The sequence below is a fragment of the Cnephaeus nilssonii genome (assembly GCF_951640355.1).
Source record: "Cnephaeus nilssonii genome assembly, chromosome: 17".
Classification (NCBI taxonomy): domain Eukaryota; kingdom Metazoa; phylum Chordata; class Mammalia; order Chiroptera; family Vespertilionidae; genus Cnephaeus; species Cnephaeus nilssonii.
Window position 1 is genome coordinate 45905863 of NC_137088.1, and position 23840 is coordinate 45929702.

The 23840-nt window shown below is 43.7% G+C and overlaps 1 protein-coding gene across 1 annotated transcript; it reads right to left on the reverse strand.

The window, feature by feature from the left end:
- Positions 1-307: 307 nt before the first annotated feature.
- PDHB (pyruvate dehydrogenase E1 subunit beta) lies at positions 308-5996 on the reverse strand. The gene is made up of 10 exons (XM_079795578.1): positions 5899-5996; positions 5763-5816; positions 4448-4555; positions 4292-4354; positions 4169-4204; positions 3737-4022; positions 2873-2983; positions 2479-2570; positions 1132-1273; positions 308-839 (listed from the first exon to the last, which is right to left on the reverse strand). The coding sequence occupies exons 1-10, from the start codon at positions 5938-5940 to the stop codon at positions 694-696; spliced, it is 1080 nt and encodes a 359-aa protein (XP_079651704.1). The 5' UTR covers positions 5941-5996; the 3' UTR covers positions 308-693.
- Between the last annotated feature and the right edge of the window lie 17844 nt (positions 5997-23840).

Here is a 23840-nt window from a genome sequence, read left to right on the forward strand (position 1 = left end):
CAGGTTCCCCACCCTTTCAGGGCAGGTGTGGGAGGCAATCAATTGATGTGGCTCTCACATCAATGTTTCTCTCTCTCTGTCTCTCCCAACCCCACTTCCGTCTATCACTCTGTCCAAAATGAATAGAAAAAATATCCTCAGGTCAGGATTAACCCCCCAAAATTTTTTTTAAGGGAACCCTATTAGAATAGGCATGAATGAGTGATGTGGGCTAGGAGATTAATGATTTTAGATGACACTTATTTCTTAGTAGAATTTTAAAACTTTCACCCCACATTTATTTTTAAGAACATAAAAATACAATTAGTCATAGTTAGGAATTCCTTTATTCCTTATCAAAACAATCTTAACAGTAAATGTAGATCATATGCTTTTTTTCTTTACATACATATTGTCTTTTTATATATATATATATGTATATATATATATCTTTCATCAGGACTCTGCCATTCATACTTTGTCCTTCCAGTGAGAGGGTAAAATTTTACATTAGTCTTATTCGAAGAAATAGCAATTGTAACAGACAAAAAACAGGCATGGAGTCTACGGCAGTAAGAATGGAGTTTTCCACTTACAAGCACATTCTTCCCAGTACAAAAACATTAATGACTTGTAAGATCTTACCCTTCAATCCAGGTAGTGTCAGCAAGTATATTTTAAATAAATGCCAGTGACTTGATATTAAAGTCCAAACTAGATGTTCAATGTTTTCTTTATTGCAAATATGATGTCTTTAACCTGAGGTACACAGTTGTCTTCTAGAATCTTTGCATAAGGCATAGGGACATCAGTACCGGTGACACGAACTGCAGGAGCATCCAGGAAATTGAACGCAGGGCCTAGGAGAGGAGGAGGAGTAACTGAGAGAGCCAAGAAAAGCCAGCCGAACACCAACACCTTGGCACAAAAGGTGTGGCCGCCGCCACCGCAAGACAAGAATCTAAAGGAATGCTAACTCTGGGGATTGTTTCTGGTTTTGCTTTTTAAAACATTTACCCAAAGAAAAAATGCCATGCTGACAAATTGGAGGTTTCAAGTCATTTGGCCTCTCGTAGCTTTTAATCTCTGTATGCAGTATCCAGGTAGACAGTGTTTAAACTAGGACTATTAAAACTAGTTTTTCTGAAATACCTTCCATGATCCTGGCACAAATTTCAGCTCCTACTCCAAACTGTGGCCAACCTCCTTCCACAGTTACGAGGTGATTGGTCTTCATGACACTGGCTTCTATTGTCTCAATGTCCATTGGTCTGATGGTTCGAAGATTTATCACCTAAACAGACAAAGTAAGAGATAAGCTTTAGAGAGCCACTGCGTCATAAATATAGTCTTATCCCCATAATACCACTTTAGGTTTCCTATTCATCTTTGGGTCTAGGAAAATCTGCCTATTCATAAACAAGATGTAAGAGGGAAAATTTAAAACAAAAATCTTTATCTCTACTACGGCAGCTGTTGTTAACGTACAGAATCCACTCATCCTCCCTTGGCTTTAACTTCCTTCTCATCAAAAGAACAACTGCCCGGCCTGTGTGGCTCAGTTGGCCAGATGGAACCATGAGGTCAAGGTCACAGTTCGATTCCTGGTCAGGGCACATGCCCAGGTTGCGGGCTTGATCCCCAGGAGGGGGTGTGCAGGAGGCAGCCAATGGATGTTTCTCTCTCACCGATGTTTCTCTCTCTCTCTCCCTGTCCCTTACACTCAGTGTAATTCTCACAACCACCCTGATGACAGAAAACATACCATCCCCACTCTCTGTTCTCTGAAGCCAGCTCTCCCTCAGCTGTTTTCTTTCTTTCTATAAAGTTTTTTATTTTTTATTAATTTTTACAAAGAGAAGAAGGGAAAGAGGGGAGAAGGAAGGAGGGAGGGAGAGAAACATTGATGTGAGAGACACATTGATTGCTTCCCACATGCACCCTGACTGGGCCCAGGAATGACCCTGTAACCCAGGTAAAGGACCAAGAACAGAACCTATGACCCTTTGGTGCTCAGTTGATGCTCTACCAGTGAGCAGCACTGGCCGGGCATGCCCTGCCCTTTAGGTGCATGGGAAACAGCCAACCAACGGAGCCACACCAGCCAAGGCTCTCAGCTGTTCTAAGCTCCTGTCACTCCAAATTTTTTGAGATTTAGAGTACATAACTTGCCCAAATATAAGAAGTGCTAGGTGCTGGTTATAAAAGGGTCAGACTCATTGACTTCTATGTTTCCCCTCGTCCCAACCTCCAGTTCCAAGGATGGATCTTAACTTCAAAAAGCAGGACTATTCTAAAAGATCCAGAACCTAGGTGGTAAAAAAACTATGTATTTGAAAAGCAGGTTCCCAGCTTTAAGCAGAGATAGAACTGAGTGACAAAGCAAGATTTTACATATCTAGGTAACCTGTTATAGAACTCAAACTCCTATTTCTGGGTCTTAAATTTAAAGGGAATCTTTCTGATTCTTTAAGAACAAGTAAGTGAATGTCCACTCACCTCACATTCAATTCCCTCTTTAGATAGCACTGTTGCAGCTTCTAAGCAGTGTCCCACAGGCCTTGAATGGGCAACTACAGTTATATGTGTCCCTGAAACAAAGTGGTCACAGATGAGAAGTCAGGTTGAAACTAAGTTCATTTATAAAATCTTCAACTCAGCTTCATTCTAGTAATATGAGGCATGTGGCAACCTTCCTAGAAATGAAATACAAATCTACTAGATTAAGATTTAGAAAAACACAAGTGTATGAGCAATTGGGGCAGGACACATTCTTATTTTGAACTCATACTTCCCTAGTCAAAGTAAAGGGCAATACAATCTAGAATGAATTTGAATAACACAGAGAGGCTAGATCACAAATAATGTTTAAATGTATACTAAGTTTTCTTACCTTGTCTTTCTATTTTGGCTTTTCCAATAGGAATCAGAAAATCTTTTGACTGAGCTTCTTGGGGAAATTCAAAAGCAACTCCATACATCAGTTCATTTTCTAGCATCACCACTGCAAAATACAAATATTTAAACAAAAGTAACTATGTGACTAAATAGGCACACACAACACTTTCTTTTCTGAGTATGTTTGTTAATTTGCACTCGCTTTTTTCTCGAGCTGCTACCGATGCTAACCGTATCGAGTCACACTCGACATCCGAGTGCAAAAGGTTAAAGCTGGGGACAGTGAAGCAAGGGCTGAGGACAGAAGCAAGAGGCTGCTTTGGGCGGGGCTGCTTTGGCTCACGGGAAAGTCAGAGAAAGGGGGCCTTGGAGACAGGTTCAGGTTCAGGTTCAGCCGGGGACACGATGCTGCTGCCCATTGCTCCTCTGGGTGCAAGTCTTGTGGGACCCACAGAGCTCAGGAGATGCGCGCCTAAGGGAGAAAGGTGGCATGCCCCCGAGAGGGAGAGCACCGCTACCATTCATGTTGTGAAGCTTCACTGTGCTGATTAGGAAGCCTGTGTCTACCGTGTCCCCTTCCCGAGGATGGTTTAGGTATTGACTTTCGTAGTCTGCTCAATCCTAATTCTATCTATGAGGTTAAACCAGTGTTGTAGGTACAGAGTAAATGTCTCCTTTACCTAACTGGCCCCCATGTAGTCAGAAATAAGAAAAACATTTTTTACTTTCTTTACTAACTGTAAATCAACATTTTATATATGTCTACGCCTAACAAGAAGCTTTTATTGGTGCCTCCCATGCAAAGATCTCATTTTAGTTCTTCAATGTTCAAAAGAGACCCACGGGTTGCTCTGCTGACCTGGGTTGTTATCCCGAATGGCTGATTTAATGAGTCCTTTAGCATCCTCTGCATTCCAGGGGCTGACCACCTTCAAGCCCGGGCAGTGTCCGTACCAGGCAGCAAAGCACTGTGAGTGTTGGGCAGCTACGCCTGCTGAGGCCCCATTGGGCCCCCTGAAGACAATGGGCACACTCTGAAGGCCGCCCGACATGTAGTAGGTCTTGGCAGCTGAGTTTATAACCTGGTCAATGGCTTGCATAGAGAAATTGAAGGTCATAAATTCACAAATGGGCCGCAACCCAGCCTGTCAAATAAAAAACATAGATGTTAAGAAGTCTTAAAACAGCAATGAAGAGGGGCAAACAACCACTCTGCTCCCCCACATTCAAATAATGTTTTCAAAAGGTCAAGTCAAAAATCCCTTTGGATGAGATTCATAAAGATTCATACCATAGCTGCACCTACAGCAATTCCAGCAAAGCCCATCTACAAAATAAAACATAAACCTGTGAAAACCCGTAAAAATGGTAACAGTGTACACTTTAAAGGTCAGCTTCCTGATGGCAGGCTTACCTCAGATATGGGCGTGTCTATAATCCTCTTATCGCCATATTTCTTCCATAGGCCTCGACTAACCTAAAATTAAGCATTGAACCCATTACTTTATGAAGTGTACGCGGGAACCGATCATCACCTCCATTTTGTATAGCGTTCACGTATCTTGGTTACCTTGTAAGCCCCATCATACTGGGCAACTTCTTCCCCAAGCAGAAAGACCTTCTCATCCCTTTCCAGCTCCTCATCCATACCTTGATTTATAGCATCACGAACTGTCACCTGCCACAGGTATGGGGAAAGTCGATGAGCTACAGGATTTTTTAAGGTACTATTGAGGTTCTCCCCCTTTATAATACCTAGGGCTGCCCACAGTATATAATATAAAATGATTTCTAGAACAGGCTTCTCTTTAAAAGGTCAACTCTAAAAGTATTATTTCCATCACATGTAACTAGTCTTTGATTGGGTGTGTGAATGCGAAGTTTACTGAACACTCTGCTTGACATGCACAGGGCTGAAGAGATCTGCCTGCTGGCCGGGCCAGTTCGTAGGCGAAACTTCGTAAGCAGAACGCATCCTGGGTTGTTTTACTCCACCCTTCAGAGAACGGTTAAGGAAGCCCAAATAATTCTACATATTGAGCACTTGCTAGGTGCCAGGCACTGCCAAACACTTTGCCTTCAGCATCTAGGAGTTATTTTACTATATAGGTTGGTTGGTAAAATCCTCTAGTAAAAAAAAAAGGGGAGGGGGATCCTCAAAAAGTCGAACACGGAGCTACCAGATGATCCGACAACTCCCCTTCTCCATGTACCCCCAAAAGAACTGAAAGCAGAGACTCGGCTTCTTGCACAATGTTCGCAGCAGCATTATTTATACACCCCAAAGGTGGAAACCACCCAAATGCCCATCAACAGATGATTAAACCAAACGTGGTGTGTCCCTACAATGAAGAGCACTCCGCCTTTAAAAAGAACGAAATTGTGACCCATGCTACAACGTTACGCGAAGTGAAATGAGCCAGACAGAACAGGACAACTACTGCGTGACTCCACGTCCCGGGCGGACTTAGAACAGAGACGGGGGGTGCAGCAGAGGGGCTGAGGGGAGACGGGGCGTTCGTGTGCAGCAAACGGTGGTGATGGCTGCCAAACACGGTGAATGGTCTTCCTGCCGCCGAAGACTCACTTGACAACGCTTAGTTTTGTTCCGTATATTTCGCCACAATCAAGATAAAGGCGGAGGGGTGCTCAGGGGAAAAGCGTCCAGGCTAGTGCCCTCGGATGGAGCGCCCATCGAGGGGCAGCACGCCGGGCCCGGCGCCGGGCCTGGGCGCTGGGCCGCAGCAGACGCAGCGCGAGTCCCCGGCCGGACGCGGCTCCCCGGCCGCCGCCGCCGCCTCTCCCCTCGGCGCCCACCCGCCACCGCGCAGGCGCGACCCCGGCCTCCCCCTGGGACGAGGGCCCCTGTGGTGTCCCGGCGTTACCTGCAGCGCCGCCGGCGCCGTCCGGTGGAAGCGCCTCCTCAGCAGCCCCGAGACCTGGCGGGGAGAGAAAAAGGACGCTCAGAGCGGGTGACAGGGACCGCGCGAGGTGATCGGGCCCGCCGCTGCCGCCGCCTACCTGCTCCAGGGGTCTCCGCACCAGCGCAGACACCACCGCCATCTTAACCGTGTCCTCTAGCCGCCGCCGAATGACAGACAACACAGCGGGGCTGCGACGTCGTATAGGGTCCCGCCTCCCGCTGGCGCGGACCAATGGCAGAGCGCGGCGCCGGCGTGCCCCGCCCCTTCCCCGAGGGGTGGTCCTGCGGCTCTTCCTGGGGTCGACTCCGATCCACGTTATTTCTGGGAGCCGGCGGCTGCTGGTATGCGGGCCGCGGGCCGAGCGCACGTTCCTGGGTGGTGTGGCTTGAAGTGCGGGGACCCGGAGTCAGCCTCAGGGCTTAACTCGAGGCTGGAGGGACCTTATGACCCAGGCCATCTCCTGCGGGCACTGAAGTCCTTTGGCACAAGTAGCGCTTGCACACCCGTGGCCGGCAACTTCCAGCTTAGGCGCGAGTCCAGTGGGGCTGCGCAGTGTGTGGGTTCCTTAGAATGCGATCGGGAGCTTTCGTTGACGCGTTAAACGCCGACTGTGCGCTGTGGTTAGTGCTTTAGAGCTCATGGAAGGCTCACGGGAACCCTCGTAGGTAATGCGTTCTTGTCTCCGTTTCACTGATGAGCAAACGGAAGCGGAGATTGGCTGCGTGAGCCGGGATTTGTTTTGTTTTGTTCAAATGATCAGAGAAAGTTTGTTTAGAAAGTTACAGAGGTAGTAGAAGTGAGCCGGCTGGGCTGCGCGGGATGAGCGGGATTTGGATTTGGGACTGACGCCGACGAGTGGGCTTTTTTCACCGCTTCCTACAGCAGAAGTCGGGGTCCTGCCTGTGAGGTTCTCAGCAACCTGCGTTTGGAGGGGGTCTTCCGGGCGCCGGGCGCTCCCTCCCACTCCTCTCCCTCCCACTCCTCTCCCTTGGGAGTAAGTGGGGCCACTGGGGACTCCCTTGGCCTCCACTCCTCCCCCGACCTCCTGGGAGTCTGGGTTTAACCTGGGGCTGCAGGGAGTGACTAGATCGCAGGAGTGAGAAAGGGGAGGAGGCGAGGGCCCAAACAGCAGAGAAGCTGGGCTAGGGGCAGTCCGGGGTGAAGAGGGGGACAGGTTTGAGATCTGTTGGCGACTGGAATAAATAGGATTGCTGTGAGGGAAGGGGGAGAGTTGAAGATTTGCGTTTTGTGTGTGTGGTTGGATAGCTGGGGGAGGGGGCGGCTGGGAGCAGGTAGGAGGAGTCCATTTTCAACAGGCTGGGCCAGACCCCGGCTGGATGTAGGCGCCTAGAGCTAGAGGCTAGGCAGGGCTAGAGATACAAATCTGGGGACAGCTGCCTAAAGATGGCCTTTAAAAATAAATAAATAAAATATATATAATCAGTAAAAAATCAATTTTATATATATATATATATACACACATACATATATATTATGTATGATTTTTTACAGAGAGGAAGGGAGAAGAATAGAGAGTTAGAAACATCGATCAGCTGCCTCCTGCACACCCCCTACTGGGGATGTACCCCCCCAACCAAGATCCATGCCCTTGACCGAACCTGGAACCCTTCAGTCCGCAGTCATGCTTTATCCACGGAGCCAAACCGGTCAGGGGTAGAGATGGCCTTTAATCTCGGGGCCTCTGCTTCATCGTCTGTTAAATGAAAGATGTACTCTAAGGTGTGGAGTCAAGACCTCCCAAGACCCTTCCGTCGTCAGCAGGAGGCCCCAGCACTTCCCAGACAGCCACAGCATCCCCGAGAAACCCCTGACTTTGAGATGTTAGTCCTCAGGGATTCCTGAGTTCTGCTTAGAATGAAGATGTGTCAGCACTGAGATGTTTCAGGATTAGAATTACAAAGCAAAGGGAGACCTCAGGCGAAGGAACAAGGACCCAAAGAGAAGCCAGAATCTGGACTGTGGTCTAGACAAAGGGCTGTAGTTCTGGGCCATATTTACACAGGGACCCCAAAAAGCGGAGCCTCCAGCTTGTCTGACCAGCTGACTCGAGGCAGTGCAACTCCTCAGGACTTGGGTTGGCCTCAGCTGAGAATTTTCTTTTGAGATAACGACTGTGGACATTTCAGCTGCTTTCCTTCCAAACTCTGTAAATGGCCAGTTTGGAAAAGCCAGGCACAATTTTTCTGTTTAAAGGCACAAAAGATAAAAGTGCTGAATTTTTGTCTAGCTGGCGTGGTCAGTGGTTGAGCATCAACCTATGAACCAAGAGGTCACTGTTTGATTCCAGTCAGGGCACATGCCTGGTTTAGCAGGCTCGATCCCCAGTGGGGGACATGCAGGAGGCAGCCATCAATGATTCTCTCTCATCATTGATGTTTCTATCTCTCCCTTCATCTCTGAAATCAATTTAAAAAATTTTTAAGTGCTGAATTTTTAACCCATAATTTTTTTCTTTTTTAAAGAGATTTTAAAAATATATTTTATTGATTTTTTTACAGAGAGGAAGGGAGAGTGATAGCAAGTTAGAAACATCGATGAGAGAAACATCGACCAGCTGCCTCCTGCACACCCCCAACTGGGGATGTGCCCGCAACCAAGGTACATGCCCTTGACTGGAATCGAACCTGGGACCCTTCAGTCTGCAGGTCAACGCTCCATCCACTGAGCCAAACCAGCTAGGACTTAACCCATACTCTTTATCAAACCAGTCTACATTTATATGTTGTAGATTTTACATAAAGGGATTGGAAAGTGTAAATTGGCCAACTGGGGCACTTCCCTCTCAGAATTAAAGCTTTCCAAGGTTTTAGGAACATTTGTCCTCAAATCACTTTAGATTGTCAGGTAGTACTTTACCCAAATTTTCAATCTCTATGGGTTTGACCCTGTGTGTGTGTGTGTGTGAGTGTGTGTGTGTGTCATTGCAAGCAAGGTTTCTTAAAAAGGGCTTTTTGTCTCCTGCCCCCAGCTTTTTAGATGTAACCTAAACACAGTAAAATGCTCATTTCCATTACCCAGAAAGTTCCCTAATGTTCCTCGAAGTCATCCCACATACATCATCACACAGGCAACCACAGATCTGATTTCCCTCCTCATATTTTAGTTTGCCTGTTTTAGACCTTAAAATAAGGGAACTTTGGGATGTGTACTCTTTTGTGTCTGTCTTCTTTAGCTCAGCAAAATGTTTTTGAGGTTCATCATATTTTTAAGTGTATCAATAGTTTACTCTTTTTCTATAAAATATTTTTTTTTATTGATTTCAGAGAGGAAGGGAGATGGAGAGATAGAAACATCAATGATGAGAGAGAACCATTGATTGGCTCCTTCTTACATGTCCCCTACTGGGGATCGAGCCCACAACCTGGGCATGTGCCCTGACCACTGACCTTTTGGTGCAGGGGACAATGCTCAGCCAACTGAGCCACACCTGCCAGGGCAGATAGTCATCTTCTTAATGTTCTCAGATGATGGGAAGGGTGAGCTCTCTGGGTGCTCCTTTATAGACACTAATCCCATTCATAAAGGCTCTGCCCTCCCCTCATGACCTAATCATCTACAATAGGCCCCACCTCCAAATACCATCACACTGGAGATTAGGTCTCAACATATGGATTTTGGGGGAACAAAACATTTAATCTCTTGCAATTGGGATAATAATAGTACCTACCTCATAGGACTCCTATGAGGGTTAAATGAGTTAATGTTTGTAAAGCTGCTTAGAATATGTCATAGTGGCATATAAATGTTAATTTTTAAAAATTTTTATTGATTTCAGAGGCAGAGAGAGGGAGAGAGAGATAGAAACTTCAATGATGAGAATCATGGATCGGCTGCCTCTTGCACGCCCCCTACTGGGGATGGAGCCCACAATCTGGGCATGTGCCCTTGACCAGAATCAAACCCAAGACCCTTCAGTCCGCAGGCTGATGCTCTATCTGCTGAGCCAAACCAGCTCTTTTGAAAGACTTCAAACCTCACAAAAAATTGCAAAAGTAGTCGAGTTCACCAAGCTTTGCCCAATGATAATATATAACCATAGCACATTATCAAAACTCCCAAATCGATATTTGCACAATACTGTTAAGTAGAGATAGACTTTATTCAGCTTTCACCAATTTTATATGCATTCTTTTGTGTGTGTAGCACTATAGGATTTTACCACATGTACTGATTCACATAACCACCACAATTAGAATACAGAATTGTCCCATCACCACAAAGAAGCTCTCATGCTACCTCATAGTCACATCCCCTCCCCCACCCCCAACTCCTGGCAACCACTGATCTGTTCTCAAGCAGTATAATTTGTTATTTCAAGAATGTTTTTTACATGGGGTCCTACACTATGTAATTCTTTGATAAATGATTGGCGAGTGTCATTTAGCCTATTACCCTTGAGATCCACTCAAATTGTATCAACATTTCATTCCTTTTTATTGTGAATAGTTGTATGAAGGACATTTGGTTTGTATCCAGTTTTAGCTATTACCAATAAAGCTGTTATGAACATTGGTTTACAGGTTTTTGTTTGAACATAAGTTTTCATTTCTTCACGTATGTACCCAGTAGTATGGTTGTCTGGTAAGTGTATGTTTAACTTTTAAGAAATTGCCCGACTTTTTCCAGAGTGGCTATACCATTTTACATTATTTCCAACAATGTATGAAACATCCACTTGTTCTACATCCTTGCTAGCATCTGATACTAATTTTTATTTTATTTTAGCCATTCTAATAGATATATAGTGGTATTCCTCATGACTTTAATTTGCATTTCCGTAATGGTTAATGATCTTGAACATCTTTTTTCCCCCCACTTTTTAATAAATCTTTATTGTTCAGATTATTACAATTGTTCCTCTTTTTTCCCCCCCATAGCTTCCCTCCACCCAGTTCCCACCCCACCCTCTGCCCTTTCACCCCCCCCCCACTGTCCTCATCCATAGGTTTATGATTTTTGTTCAGTCTCTTCCCGCACCCCCCACACCCCTTTCCCCCCGAGAATTGTCAGTCCACTCCCTTTTTATACCCCTGATTCTATTATATTCACCAGTTTATTCTCTTCATCAGATTTCTTATTCACTTGATTTTTAGATTCACTTGTTGATAGATATGTATTTGTTGTTCATAATTTTTATCTTTACCTTTTTCTTCTTCTTCCTCTTCTTAAAGAATACCTTTCAGCATTTCATATAATTCTGGTTTGGTGGTGATGAACTCCTTTAGCTTTTTCTTATCTGTGAAGCTCTTTATCTGACCTTCAATTCTGAATAATAGCTTTGCTGGGTAGAGTAATCTTGGTTGTAAGTTCTTGCTACTCATCACTTTGAATATTTCTTGCCACTCCCTTCAGCAGATTGTCACCTACTCAGAGAGGCCTCTCCTGACCTCCCAGCCAGGCTGATGTCCTCAGCTATAAATTCCACAGTGCCTGCCCTTCTCTCTCCTCACCTCACTGCTCCTCAGCTGAACTGTGAGCTTCCTGAGAGCAGAAGCTGTGTCTGTCTGTCTGGCCAACAACAGCAGGCCGACGCTCTATCCACTGAGCCAAACCTGTTCCAGCGGATTTTTGTTTTCTTAAAGTTGAGTTATATACAGGGTGGGGAAAGAGTAGGTTTACAATTGTGAGTACAAGAAACAGTTTATTCTTGTATTATTATTTATTAATTATTGTATGAACAACTGTAAACCTACTTTTGCTTCACCTTGAATATATTCTGGACATAAGCCCCATGTTGAATATATCATTTGCAAATATTTTCTCCTAGTCTGTGGTATATCTTTCATTCTCTTAAGAATATCTTTTGCAGAGAAAAGAGTTTAAATTTTGATGAAATTCAAGTTATGAGATTTTTCTTTTATGGATCATATTTTTGTGTCACATCCAATCTGGCTAACACCAGATTGCAAAGTTTTTCTTTGATTTTTTCTTCTAAAGTTTTATAGTTTTACATTTAGATCTATGGTCAATTTTTATTTGATTTTTGTATAAGGTGTGAGGTTTAGATGCAGGGTTATTTTGCATATGGATGTCCAATTGTGCCAACATTATTTTGTGAAAAACCATCTTTCCTCCATTGAATTTTCTTTGTACCTTTGTGCAAAGATCAATGGGCTGTTTTGAATGGATCTGTTTTTTGGGACTCCATTCTGTTCCATTGATCTGTGTGTTTATCCCTTCTGTATAGCTGTATAATAATTTTAAAAATCAAGTAGTGTCAGTCCTCCAACATTAATCTTTCTCTCTAAATTGTTTTATAATCAGCTTATCTGCCTTTACAGAAAAAGAAAATCTTGATAGAATTTTGATTGGGATAGTATTGAAGATGTAGAACATTTGGGGAAGAACTGGTATCCTAACGACACTGAGTGGCCAGATTATTATGATCTCTGAACGCATAATAATCTGGCCACTCAGTGTTTGTGTGTGTGTGTGTGTGTGTGTGTGTGTGTGTGTGTGTATATATATATATTGGAGGCCTGGTGCATGAATTCGTGCATGGGTGAGGTCCGGCCAGCCTGGCCAGGGGGAGGAAACATGGGCGGTTGGCCAGCCTGCCTGCTGGTCGAACTCCTGGTCGAGGGGACAATTTGCATATTAGCCTTTTATTATATAGGATATACACTGAGTGGCCAGATTATTATATGTTCAGAAATCATAATAATCTGGCCACTCAGTGTATATTGAGTCTTACAACCCATAAGCCCAGTATGTCTCTCCATTTACTTTGGTTTCCTTTGATTTCTTCATTGATTGGCCCTTTGCAGTTTTCAGCATGCAGATCTTGCACATATTTTAATAGATATATATACTTAGGTATTTATGTCCTTTTTAGGTTATTGTGAATGATATTCTTAAAATGTCAGTTTATAGAAATAATAATGATATTCTTAAAATGTCAGGATATAGAAATACAGTTGGTTTTCAATAGTTGACATTATGTCCTGAAACCTTGCTAAACTCATTTATTACTTCTAGGAGCTTTTTTTGTGGATACCATGGGATTGTCTATATAGATAATTGTGTTGTTTGTGAAGGAGATAATTCTACTTCTTTTTATTTTTATTTATTTTATTGATTTTTTTACAGAGAGGAAGGGAGAGAGATAGAGAGTTAGAAACATCAATCAGCTGCCTCCTGTACACCCGCTACTGGGGATGTGCCCACAACCAAGGTACATGCCCTTGACCGGAATTGAACCTGGGACCTTTCAGTCCGCAGGCCGACACTCTATCCACTGAGCCAAACCTGTTAGGGCTCTACTTCTTTTTAAATATGTATGTCTTTTGTTGCTTTTTCATGCCATAGTACTGGCTTTCTAGTACCAGTGTTGAATAGGAGTTAAGGAAATGGACATAGTTGCCTTGTTTACCATCTTAGAGAGAAAGCATTCAAATTTCACCAGTAAGCGTGACGTGTCTTTTAATTTTTTTGTAGATACCTTTATTTAGGCTAAGAAGTTCCCTCCGTTCCTACTTTGCTCAGTCTTTTTATCATGGCTGGCCACTGAATTTTGTCAAATGCTTCTTCTGCATCAACTTATATGATCATTTGATTTTTCTTCTTTAGTTTCTTAACAGTGTGGATTACACTGATTGATTTTTCCATATTGAATGTTGCATTTGGTCATGCTGATATATATCTATAATAATAATAGCATAATATGCAAATCAACTGAACAGCTGAACAGCAGAACGATCATCTGGATGACTACACTATGACACGCACTGGCTCCAGGCCAGCCAAGGCGGTTGCGATGCAATTGGTCCGCGGAGCGGGGCGCCATCACCCCATGATTGTCCCGCAGAGGGAGGCCCAGGCCACTGGCTGGCGGAGAGATCGATCGGGGGGGCGGCGGTGGGGGGGTGGAGGCTCCACGATCAATCACCCCAAAGAGGGAGGCCCAGGCTACCTGGCCAGCGGCGCTGTGGCGGGTGGGCAGGGCCTCCCTCTGCGGGGCAATAGATCGCAGGGCTCTAGGACTGCAAGAGGGCACAGGCCAGGCTGAGGGACCCTCCCCAAATTCATGAATTTCGTGCACCAGGCCTCTAGAGGCCGCAGCCGCAGGGAACCGTGGGCGGGTGGCTTTGCCTGGGCCCCAGCCACAGGCGCCCGAGACCTCGGGGCAGGCAGTTTGTCCCTCTCCCGGGCCACAGCTGGCTGGTCCCCATTCCTCTCTCATGAGCTCATGTTTGCCTGGCTGGTCCCCAATCCTCTCTCCCCAGTGTTGAGTGTCTGAGCAATTCTGGTGTGATGACCATTTGCATATTAGCTCTTTATTATATAGGATATATATTTATTTATATTTATAAAATATATACTTTTAATGGATTTGCTTTGCTAATGTTTTGTATTTTGTTGAGATTTATGTCTGTTTATGAAAGATAATGGTCTATAATTTTCTTGTATCATATTATCTTATCTGGGTTTGGTTTCAGGATAATGTTGGTCTCAAAATGAGTTGGGAAGTGTTCCTTCCTCCTCTGTTTTCTGAAAAAGATTGTGTAAAATTGGTTTTATATTCTCTTTAAATATTTGGTAGAATTTATAACTGAAACCATCTGAAGATTTGTTTTTCAGGGATTTTTAACTCCAAATTCCATTTCTTTAATAAATGTAGAATTATTCAAGTTATCTTTTCTTGGGAGAATTGTGGTTGTATTTTTCAAGGAATAGATCTATTTCACCTAAGTTGCCAAATTTATATGTGTTGGTTCATAAGATGCAAGTTAAAGCCCGTGGATCTATAGTGATATATCCTTTTTCATTCCTGACATTAGTATCTTGTGTCTTTTCTTTTTATTTCTTTGTCAGCATGACTAGAGAGTGTGATATTTAAAAATTCTCAGGTAATCCAGAAGGTTAGGCTCAGGTTGCAAGTTTCAAGCTGTCTGCTGTGTGTGGGCTGTGATTCCAAAGAGCTCGTTATGACAGCATTTGCAGTGCTAGTCAGGTGGGTCCCACATGTGCTCTGCCCAGTGATCAGTCAGGGACCTGGGCGGTGACTACCTTGTATTTCAGTTGGTAAAGCCTTTGGGATACTGTTTAGGGTCTGATCTTCACATGCAACCTCTGGGGTGAGCTTAGGAGGTTATGCACAGGTTTCTGGGATGTGTATCTTGATCTTTCTCATGTCTTTGGTTTCCCCAATACTTTGTGATGTGAAGAGCCTCCCTTTCCAGTCCTCCAGCCAGAAAGATGGGTGTATTCGTTTGATAGGGCTGCCATAGCAAAATACTAGACTGGTGGCTTAAACAACAGAAATTAATTTTTTCACATTTCTGAAGGCTGAAAATCCAAGATCAAGGTGCATGCAGGGTTCGTTCTCCTTAGGTCTCCTTCCTTACCTTCTTGCTCTGTCATTACACAATCTCTCCTATGTGCATGTACATGTCTGTGTCTTAATCCATATATATATATATATTTCTTTATTGATTTCAGAGAGGAAGGGAGAGGGAGAGAGAGATAGAAACATCAATGATGAGAGAGAATCATTGATAGGCTGCCTCCTGCATCCTCCTACTGGGGATCAGGCCCGCAACCCGGGCATGTGCCCTTGACCAGAATTGATCCTGGGACCCTTCAGTCTGCAGGCTGACGCTCTATCCACTGAGCCAAACCGGCTAGGGCTTAATTCCTTTTTATAAGGATACCAGTAATATTGGACTAGGGCCCAGCCTAATGACCTCATTTTACCTTTTTGTTTTAAATATATTTTTATTGATTTCAGAGAAGAAAGGAAAGGGAGAGAAAGAGATTGAAACATCAGTGATGAGAGAGAATCATTGATTGGCTGCCCCCTGCATGCCCCCTATTGGGGATCAAACCTGCAACCAGGGCATGTACCCTGACTGGGAATCAAACCGCCATCTCCAGTTTCATAGGTCATTGTTCAACCTCTGAACTACACCGCTGGGCTCATTTTACCTTAATTATCCATTATAAGGCCTTAACCCTATCACATTAGGAGGTACTGAGGGTTAGCACTTAAACCTGTGAATTTGAGGGGGGTCTTTTGTTTCCCTGCTCTGCTGTGCACTTCCCACCACTGTGTCTGCATCTGGGACCAAGGGAAGACAGGAAGAGAAACAAAGCAAATGGGACTCTCTCCAGGCTCTTAGAACCACAGCTCCTCCGGAGTTTTAAGCACCTACCCACATACTGCTGCCACCAACACCAGGATGCTGCCTGCAGGCTGGGGCAGGGGAGAACAAAGGAAAGAAAAACAGAAATCATGGTGGGGTACTCCCCCCCCCCCAAATACACACACACGCACACGCACACGCACACGCACACTGCTCTGATCAGAAAGCAAGGGCTTCTCTTGCAGCTCTTCCTGTCTGTACCTGATGAACCTTCTGGGTTTTGAGCAGATGCCTTTCAGCTTAGACCGGGCAATACTGAAGGAAAAAATTGTGAAGTCCCCACCAGTTTGGTGCACCTTTGGATTCTGGTTTCTTTCCCTAACTCAGCATCCTTAGAGAGCTGCTCCATGCATTCTGAAAGGATTTCTATATAATTGCAGTCATTGTGGTAGGTAGGGTGCACTATGTTTTCTCTATCTTCCCTAAATTGGAACCTGGTACTTAGGCTTAAATGTGAGCCTTTAAGACACACTCAGTGCCCCGTGCTGTTTTCTCATTAGGAATGCATTTTGTAGGAGTTTGCATGTCAGTGTAAGTAGATTTCCCTCACTTGCTTTCAGTGTGGCTATTAACTGACGTCCTGCGACATTATGCTCTAGTCTTCTAGTCTTTGTTATTACAACCACGGTGCATTGGAATGCCTTGCCCATATGTCTTTGCCACTCATGCAAATGCATCTGCATAATTTCTAGAGGAAGAATCTCAAGGTTAAAGTAACTGTGCATTTTAAACTGTGTTCAATATTGTCCTACCTCCCCACAAGCAATATCTGAAAGTGCCAATTTCCTCACACTCTGGCCAATATAGTTCATGTGCACATGTTTCTACTTGGAGATCTATACTACAAGTGGCTTCTATATCTCAGCCCTCTCATCTGTCAAGTGTGTGTCGTAGTCTGGGTTGCTAAAACAAAATACTGTAGCTTCTAAACAACAGAAACTTATTTCTTAAAATTCTGGAGTCTGGGAAGTACAAGGTCAAGGCGCCAAGAGATTCAATGTCTGGTGAGGGCTTGCTTCCTGATTCATAGATAGACGTCTTTATAGAAAAATATATGTTTTTGTTGATTTTAGAGAGTGAGGGGAGAGAGACAGAGAGAGAAACATCGATCGGCTGCCTCCTACATGTCCCCTACTGGGGATCGAGCCCACAACCTGGGCATGTGCCCTGACCGCTGACCTTTTAGTGCCTGGGACAATGCTCAGCCAACTGAGCCACACCTGCCAGGGCAGATAGTCATCTTCTTAATGTCCTCAGATGATGGGAAGGGTGAGCTCTCTGGGTGCTCCTTTATAGACACTAATCCCATTCATAAAGGCTCTGCCCTCATGACCTAATCATCTACAATAGGCCCCACCTCCAAATACCATCACACTGGAGATTAGGTCTCAACATATGGATTTTGGGGGAACAAAACATTTAATCTCTTGCAATTGGGATAATAATAGTACCTACCTCATAGGACTCCTATGAGGGTTAAATGAGTTAATGTTTGTAAAGCTGCTTAGAATATGTCTGCCACATAGTGGCATATAAATGTTAATTAACATCTTTTTTTATTGATTTCAGAGAGGAAGAGAGAGGGAGAGAGAAATAGAAACTTGAATGATGAGAGAGAATCATTGATAGGCTGCCTCCTATACACCCCCTACTGGGGATCGAGCCCGCAAACCGGGCATGTGCCCTTGACCAGAATCAAACCTGGGACCCTTCAGTCCATAGGCCAATGCTCTATCCACTGAGCCAAACCGGCTAGAGCTAAGTGTTAATTAATTTTTTATAATAAATTAAAGTCTTTCAAGAGGAATTCAACAGAAGGGCAGGACTCAAGCCAGGGAATAATGCCTACCTTGTGGAGGGATTAAGATGATAAAATTGAATGCAATAATTAAAGTACTTTGCACAGTACATGCTACACAGTAAATGCTCAATAAATACCAACTATTGTTGTTGTTGGGGTTTCCCTGGTTTTCTTTGTGGCTGTGAATTGTCACCCAGAACTAATGCATCCAGGCCCAGCACAGCCCTTAGAAGGGGCCTCTTCTCCTCTAGGAAGAGCCACACTTGAACAGGGCCAGGCCCTGAGGAGCAGCCTCCTGGCAGTGGAGAAGCACACAGGACTTTATGGGACCTGCTCTCACTGGTGTCTGGCAACAGACAGAACAGCTAAAAAACAGGGCACTCGAGGGGCAGGTGAGTCTCCCCATTCTCTCTGCACAGGGACTGGAGTAAATCTGGATTCATGGGCAGTTGGGAGGAAGGCCTGAGGGCCCAGAGAAACATTGGTTGTGTTAACAGAATAAGTGGTGACTCAACTGGTTTACATAGAAAACTAAGAGATGGTACTTATGGCTCTTGGCTGGGAAAAGGGTTAGTCTGGCCAAATATAATTCAGTATGTGGTAAAAACCAAGTAGTTCGAGATGTTAACTAGGTCTTTAAATATATTAATTTTAAAAATCTGTATCATACCATATATGTAATAATATGCATGTACAATGTATATAACATGTAAGATATGCATTATATATACATTTGTATGTATAGAAAGAATAGAATTCTAACTTCTTGGTTTTTACTACAGACTGAATTATATTTTATATTTGTTATTGGTAACACATATATTACATGTTAACATCTGAATATATTATACTAATATATGTATATCACATATGTATAATTATGACTTAGATATATAATATATATATATATAGAGAGACTTAGTTGGTATTTCCATTTAGTGTCTACTAAACACTGAATTATATTTTATATTTCTACTAGAGGCCCGATGCAAGAAATTCGTGCAAGTGCAAGAGTAGGCCTTCTCCCTGCCCCCCCTCTCCTCCCCGCTGCTGGCACCAGCTTTCCTCTGGCACCCAGGACCCAGGCTTCCCTCGCAGAGGGAGGCCCTGCCCACCTGCCACAGCCTGCCGGCCGGTGGCCTGGGCCTCCTTCTGTGGGGCGATGGCTGGGCCCCCGACCAATCGCATCACACCCGCCTTGGCTGGCCTGGTGCCAGTGGGTGTCATAGCGTGGTCCCAGATGGTCATCCAGAAGGTCGTCCGGATGGTCGTTCTGCTGTTCGGCCGTCTGGTCTAATTAGCATATTACACTTTTATTACAGGTTTTCTGATATCAGAAAATAGTGAAAGTTATTAAAAGATAGTCTGTGGGAAAAGGTGGATATTTGTAGACATGAAGCAGTTTTCTCGGAGCAGCTCAGAAGGGTTTTAAGTACCTCGGCCTTTTCCCTGCTCATTGGGCTGCTTCTACAGGGCTGTCTGGAGACCCGCCACTTTCCTGCTGGATGTGCTTTCCTCCTGCTCTGGGCCTGCTGAGGCTTTAAGACGTGGAGGGAGCTGTGGAAAAGTGGGAAGAAGGCTGGATTGGGAAAAGGCCCAGATGCCAGGCCTGTCTGGGGGTGTCTTGTTACCTGGCTGACTCTGCGTTACTGAGCTTTCTGAGCCCTGTCTGCAGCTCCAAAAACAGCCCTGTCCTGTGTGGGCTGCCTACCTCAGGCTGAAACCAAAGGCAATGCGGTGACTGTAGAACCTAAAAGCAAATTATGGGAAACCTGAGAATGACCATACTTAGCATTTATTGAACAGGTACTCTGTGCTATATTCTCTCTCATTTATCCTCCCTCACAATTCCTTTCAAAGGTGATTATTATTATTAATTTATTTGGATACATGATATATACACAGTACAACATTCAAGTGGTATAAAGATTTTACTGTGAAATGTGGGTCTCTAATAAAATAATCAGGCAAATTAATATAGAGATAAAGCAAATATGGCAATGACAACAGTTGTATAATCTTAATCTCTGTGGTGAATAGGTGGGACTTCATTGCACCATTCTTTTAACTTTTCTGTATGTTTGAAAGTTTTTCATAACAAAAACTTGGGAGAGGGAAGTGAGTCTCTCTCCTACACTCATCTCCCTATACTCCTCCCAGGAAGTAAGCACCCTTACTAGTTTCCTGTTTCTCCTTCCAGAGATACTCAGATTTTATGGGCGTGTACGCATGCACACATATCGGATCCATTAGGTTATTTCTTTAAAAAAAATATTTTTACTGATTAGAGAGAGGAAGGGAGAGGGAGAGATAGAAACATCAACGATGAAAATCATTGATCTGCTGCCTCCTGTATGCCCCCTACCGGGGATTGAGCCCTCAACCCAGCATGTGCCCTTGACCAGAATCCAACCCGGGTACCCTTCAGTCTGCAGGCCAACTCTCTATCCACTGGGCCAAACCGGCTAGGTCCATTAGGTCAGTGGTCGGCAAACTCATTAGTCAACAGAGCCAAATATCAACAGTACAACGATTGAAATTTCTTTTGAGAGCCAAATTTTTTAAACTTAAGCTATATAGGTAGGTACATTGTTATTAACTCAGGGTACTCCTAAGCTGGCCTTTGCTAAAAACTCAAGGGGCCAAAGAGCCGCATGTGGCTCGCGAGCCGCGGTTTGCTGACCACTGCATTAGGTTATTTCTGATACCGCATTAGTAGAATTTAGTTTATGGAAGCTTTAGCGCAGCTGTTTAGGAAAGGCCATCCAGGTTAACCCCACAGCCCCTTTTCCTGGTGTCCTGACCATTTTGTTCTCGAAGCTGACCCCTAGAGGGCGCTCGCTCCACTTGAGTGGCTGCAACAAATTGCAAGCGGCACTGGACGGCCACCACGTGACTCAGGGGTGGAGGAGGGAGAGGTGGGGAGGGGGAAACAGGACGAGGACTACAAAGTATAAATACTTATGTCATTTGGCCTTAGCCACATTTTTTGTGGGTTGCAAAACTCAGACTCAGAGCCCACATTTTGGCCTCGCAGCAGTAAAGGCTAAAAGAGAAGGTTGCCCAGAAATACTCACCCACATGCTGTACCGTGAACTTTTAGAGGCTGAATAAAACGCCCCATTTCTAGGCATGAGACATTTCATAGCATCCCAAACATTTTGATGCTGCTTACTTGGATAGATTTATAAAAAGTGTTTTTACTAAAGGAAATACATTTTGTTTAATACATTAGATCCCACTTATATAACACGGGGGTTGGAGATGTTTCTGAATTAATAACACAGAGCTTATTCTATATGTGTGTGCTTATATTTAAGGAGACAAGATTTTACATTTTATCTTATCTCTGGATCTGTGTAAAAATGAACTGTATTATAATAATGAGTGTGTAAGTTTTTAAAAAATATTTAAGCTAACACCAATAGGTAAATGACTAGTTTAATCAAATAGAAAAGTTATTTTATTAATGTTGAACATGTACATTAATTTGAAGTAGAATAAAACATTTTTGCATTAAGAATGTCTATATAAAAATACAAATAAAAAATAAAAAATGTGTATATAAAATATCTATTTTCAGAATTGAGGCGGTTTGAAAAAAATTTCTATGTTGCTTAATATACACCATAAGTATAGAATATAGCATAGTTGTTAAGAAACCAGTTTTATACCCTAACTGGTTTGGCTCAGTGGATAGAGAATTGGCCTATGGACTGAAGGGTCGTGGGTTCGATTCCAGTCAAGGGTACATGCTGGGGTTGCGGGCTTGATCCCCAGTAGGGGGTGTGCAGGAGGCAGCCTATCAATGATTCCCTCTCATCATTGATGTTTCTATCTCTCCCACTCCCTTCCTCTCTGAAATCAATAAAAGTATATTAAAAAAAAACAACCAGTTTTGCCACTTGAAGCAATTTGTACTTCAAACATAGTACGAAAAGCAGTGGGTGAAATAAGATGATTTCGTGGAAACTATTTATAATAATATTTATAATAACTCTTTATAATAGCAAAAAATGGAAAATAACCTAAATATTCCTGGGTAAGGGTCTGGGTTAAAAAATACGTATGATCCAGCCATGAAATGGAATATTAAGAAGCTGTAAGAGGAATAAAGAAGCTCTCTGCAATGAGAAGCACATCCATCTTTCCACCTTATTCGAATTTCTGCAGAATGGTTATGAAGGGAAATTTGAGAAATCAGGTGATGCTTTCAACCACAACTTTTTTTCTCTAACTTTCTATTTTGAAAAATTATATATTCACGGGACGTTACAACGACAGGACAGGGAGGCCCCTTGTAGCCTTCATCCACTTTCTCCCAATAGTTACAGCTCAGGGAGCTATAGTGTAATATCAAACCCAGGAAATGACATTGGTACAATGCAGGTGTGTGCTGTCTTATCACCTGTGTGGAACTGAGTAACCCCCACTGAGAGAGACGGAACTGTTCATCCCCACAGAGATCTCTCCCTGATGCCCTGTTACAGCCATACCCTCTCTTTCTCCCATCATCCCAACCCCTGGCAACCACTAGCCAGTTCTCCATCGCTGTAATTTTGTCACTTAGAGGATATTATGTAAGTGGAATCATGCAGCATGAGATGGGTTTTTTCCACTTAGCATATGCCCTTGAGATCCAGCCAAGTTGTTGCCGGTATCAGTAGGTTGTTCCTTTTTATTGTTGGACAGTGTTCCATGATGTGCATGCACCACAGTTTGTTTAATCATTCACCTATGGTAGGGTGCTTTGGTTGTCTCCAGTTTAGATTGTTACAAATAAAGCCGCTATGAACAAGTATGAACAGGTTTTTTGTGTGGACATAGTTTTCATTTCTCTGGGATAAATGCCCAGGACTGTGACTGCTGGGTTGTAGGATAAGTGTATGCTTAGTTTGAAAAGAAATTGCTTTCCAGAGTGCTGTACCATTTTACATTTCCAACCACAGTTTTCTTCTTATGTAAAACGTTGGCTACTGTTAGCACAATGGCACTAGGCCAAGAGCACATGAGAATCTGAGACAATTTTAATGTCTAGAGAAAAATAAATTTAATATACATTAGATAAAGCAAAAAAAAAGGTCAAGACTAATCTGTTTGCTGGCCTACAAGGTTCCATGCTTATGTCTCAGGTTTTCAGAATGACTCTCTCCCTCATCAGCAAGCTAATGATTTGTTGAAAAGCTACAACACATTGCGTAGGCCACTGGGGTGAACTCGGGTTGTATTCCGTCCCAGGTTTCCCCATGAAGGTTGTACTTACTTCTGGACTGTTCTACCCCCAATAATAGTCATTTAGAGAACTTAGAGAGTCATTTCAGAACCATTCTCTCCCAGGGACCTCTTTATCTAACACCCACGCCCAGGCTCCCAGCACTAAGCAGCATTAAAATTGCTTTGACCATGTCCCCCCACCCCCACCCCGGCCAGTTATAGAGTCCAGGGGTGAGGTCACACTCCCCTGTGTTAGGAGTGCAGGCTCCAGGGTCATGGGCATGCTGCCCTACCTGATGTCCTTGGACAAGTAACTCCTGAGCCTCAGTTTCCTCACCTGTACATTTGAGGTGATAGGTACTAACAGTACCAGCTAATGCGGTCATTCAGCCCTTCTGGACAGTTACAGAGTGTGTACTATGGGCCAGCTGAGGACACAGTAGTGAGCAAGGAGGAGGCCTCCCCTCAGGGAGTGTAATTAAAAGAGAAAACCTAAGTAAGGTGTCCAGCCCAGCCTCTGGCATGTTGGCCTTTAAGAAACATTATTTCTTTCATTATTATAATCAAACTCAATATTTGTTTATGGACTTGAATGGAATATGAACCCAGTATTACACATTTGGTTCAGTATATTCATTGTAGTCAGACAGTAATTAGCATTAAATGTCAGCTGTGCTGGTCTCATCCCATTGCTAAAATCAGATCAATTGCTGACCAAGGGCACTCCATTTTGTGCTCAAAACTTTCAAATTCAGTAAGTGTTTCTTGCTATAAAAATACAACTTTGAAGAAAGAGTCTTTTTTTTTTTCCCCCCTGCAGAAAGCTTTATTATTTCCATTTGGTTCAAGGCATGGGAG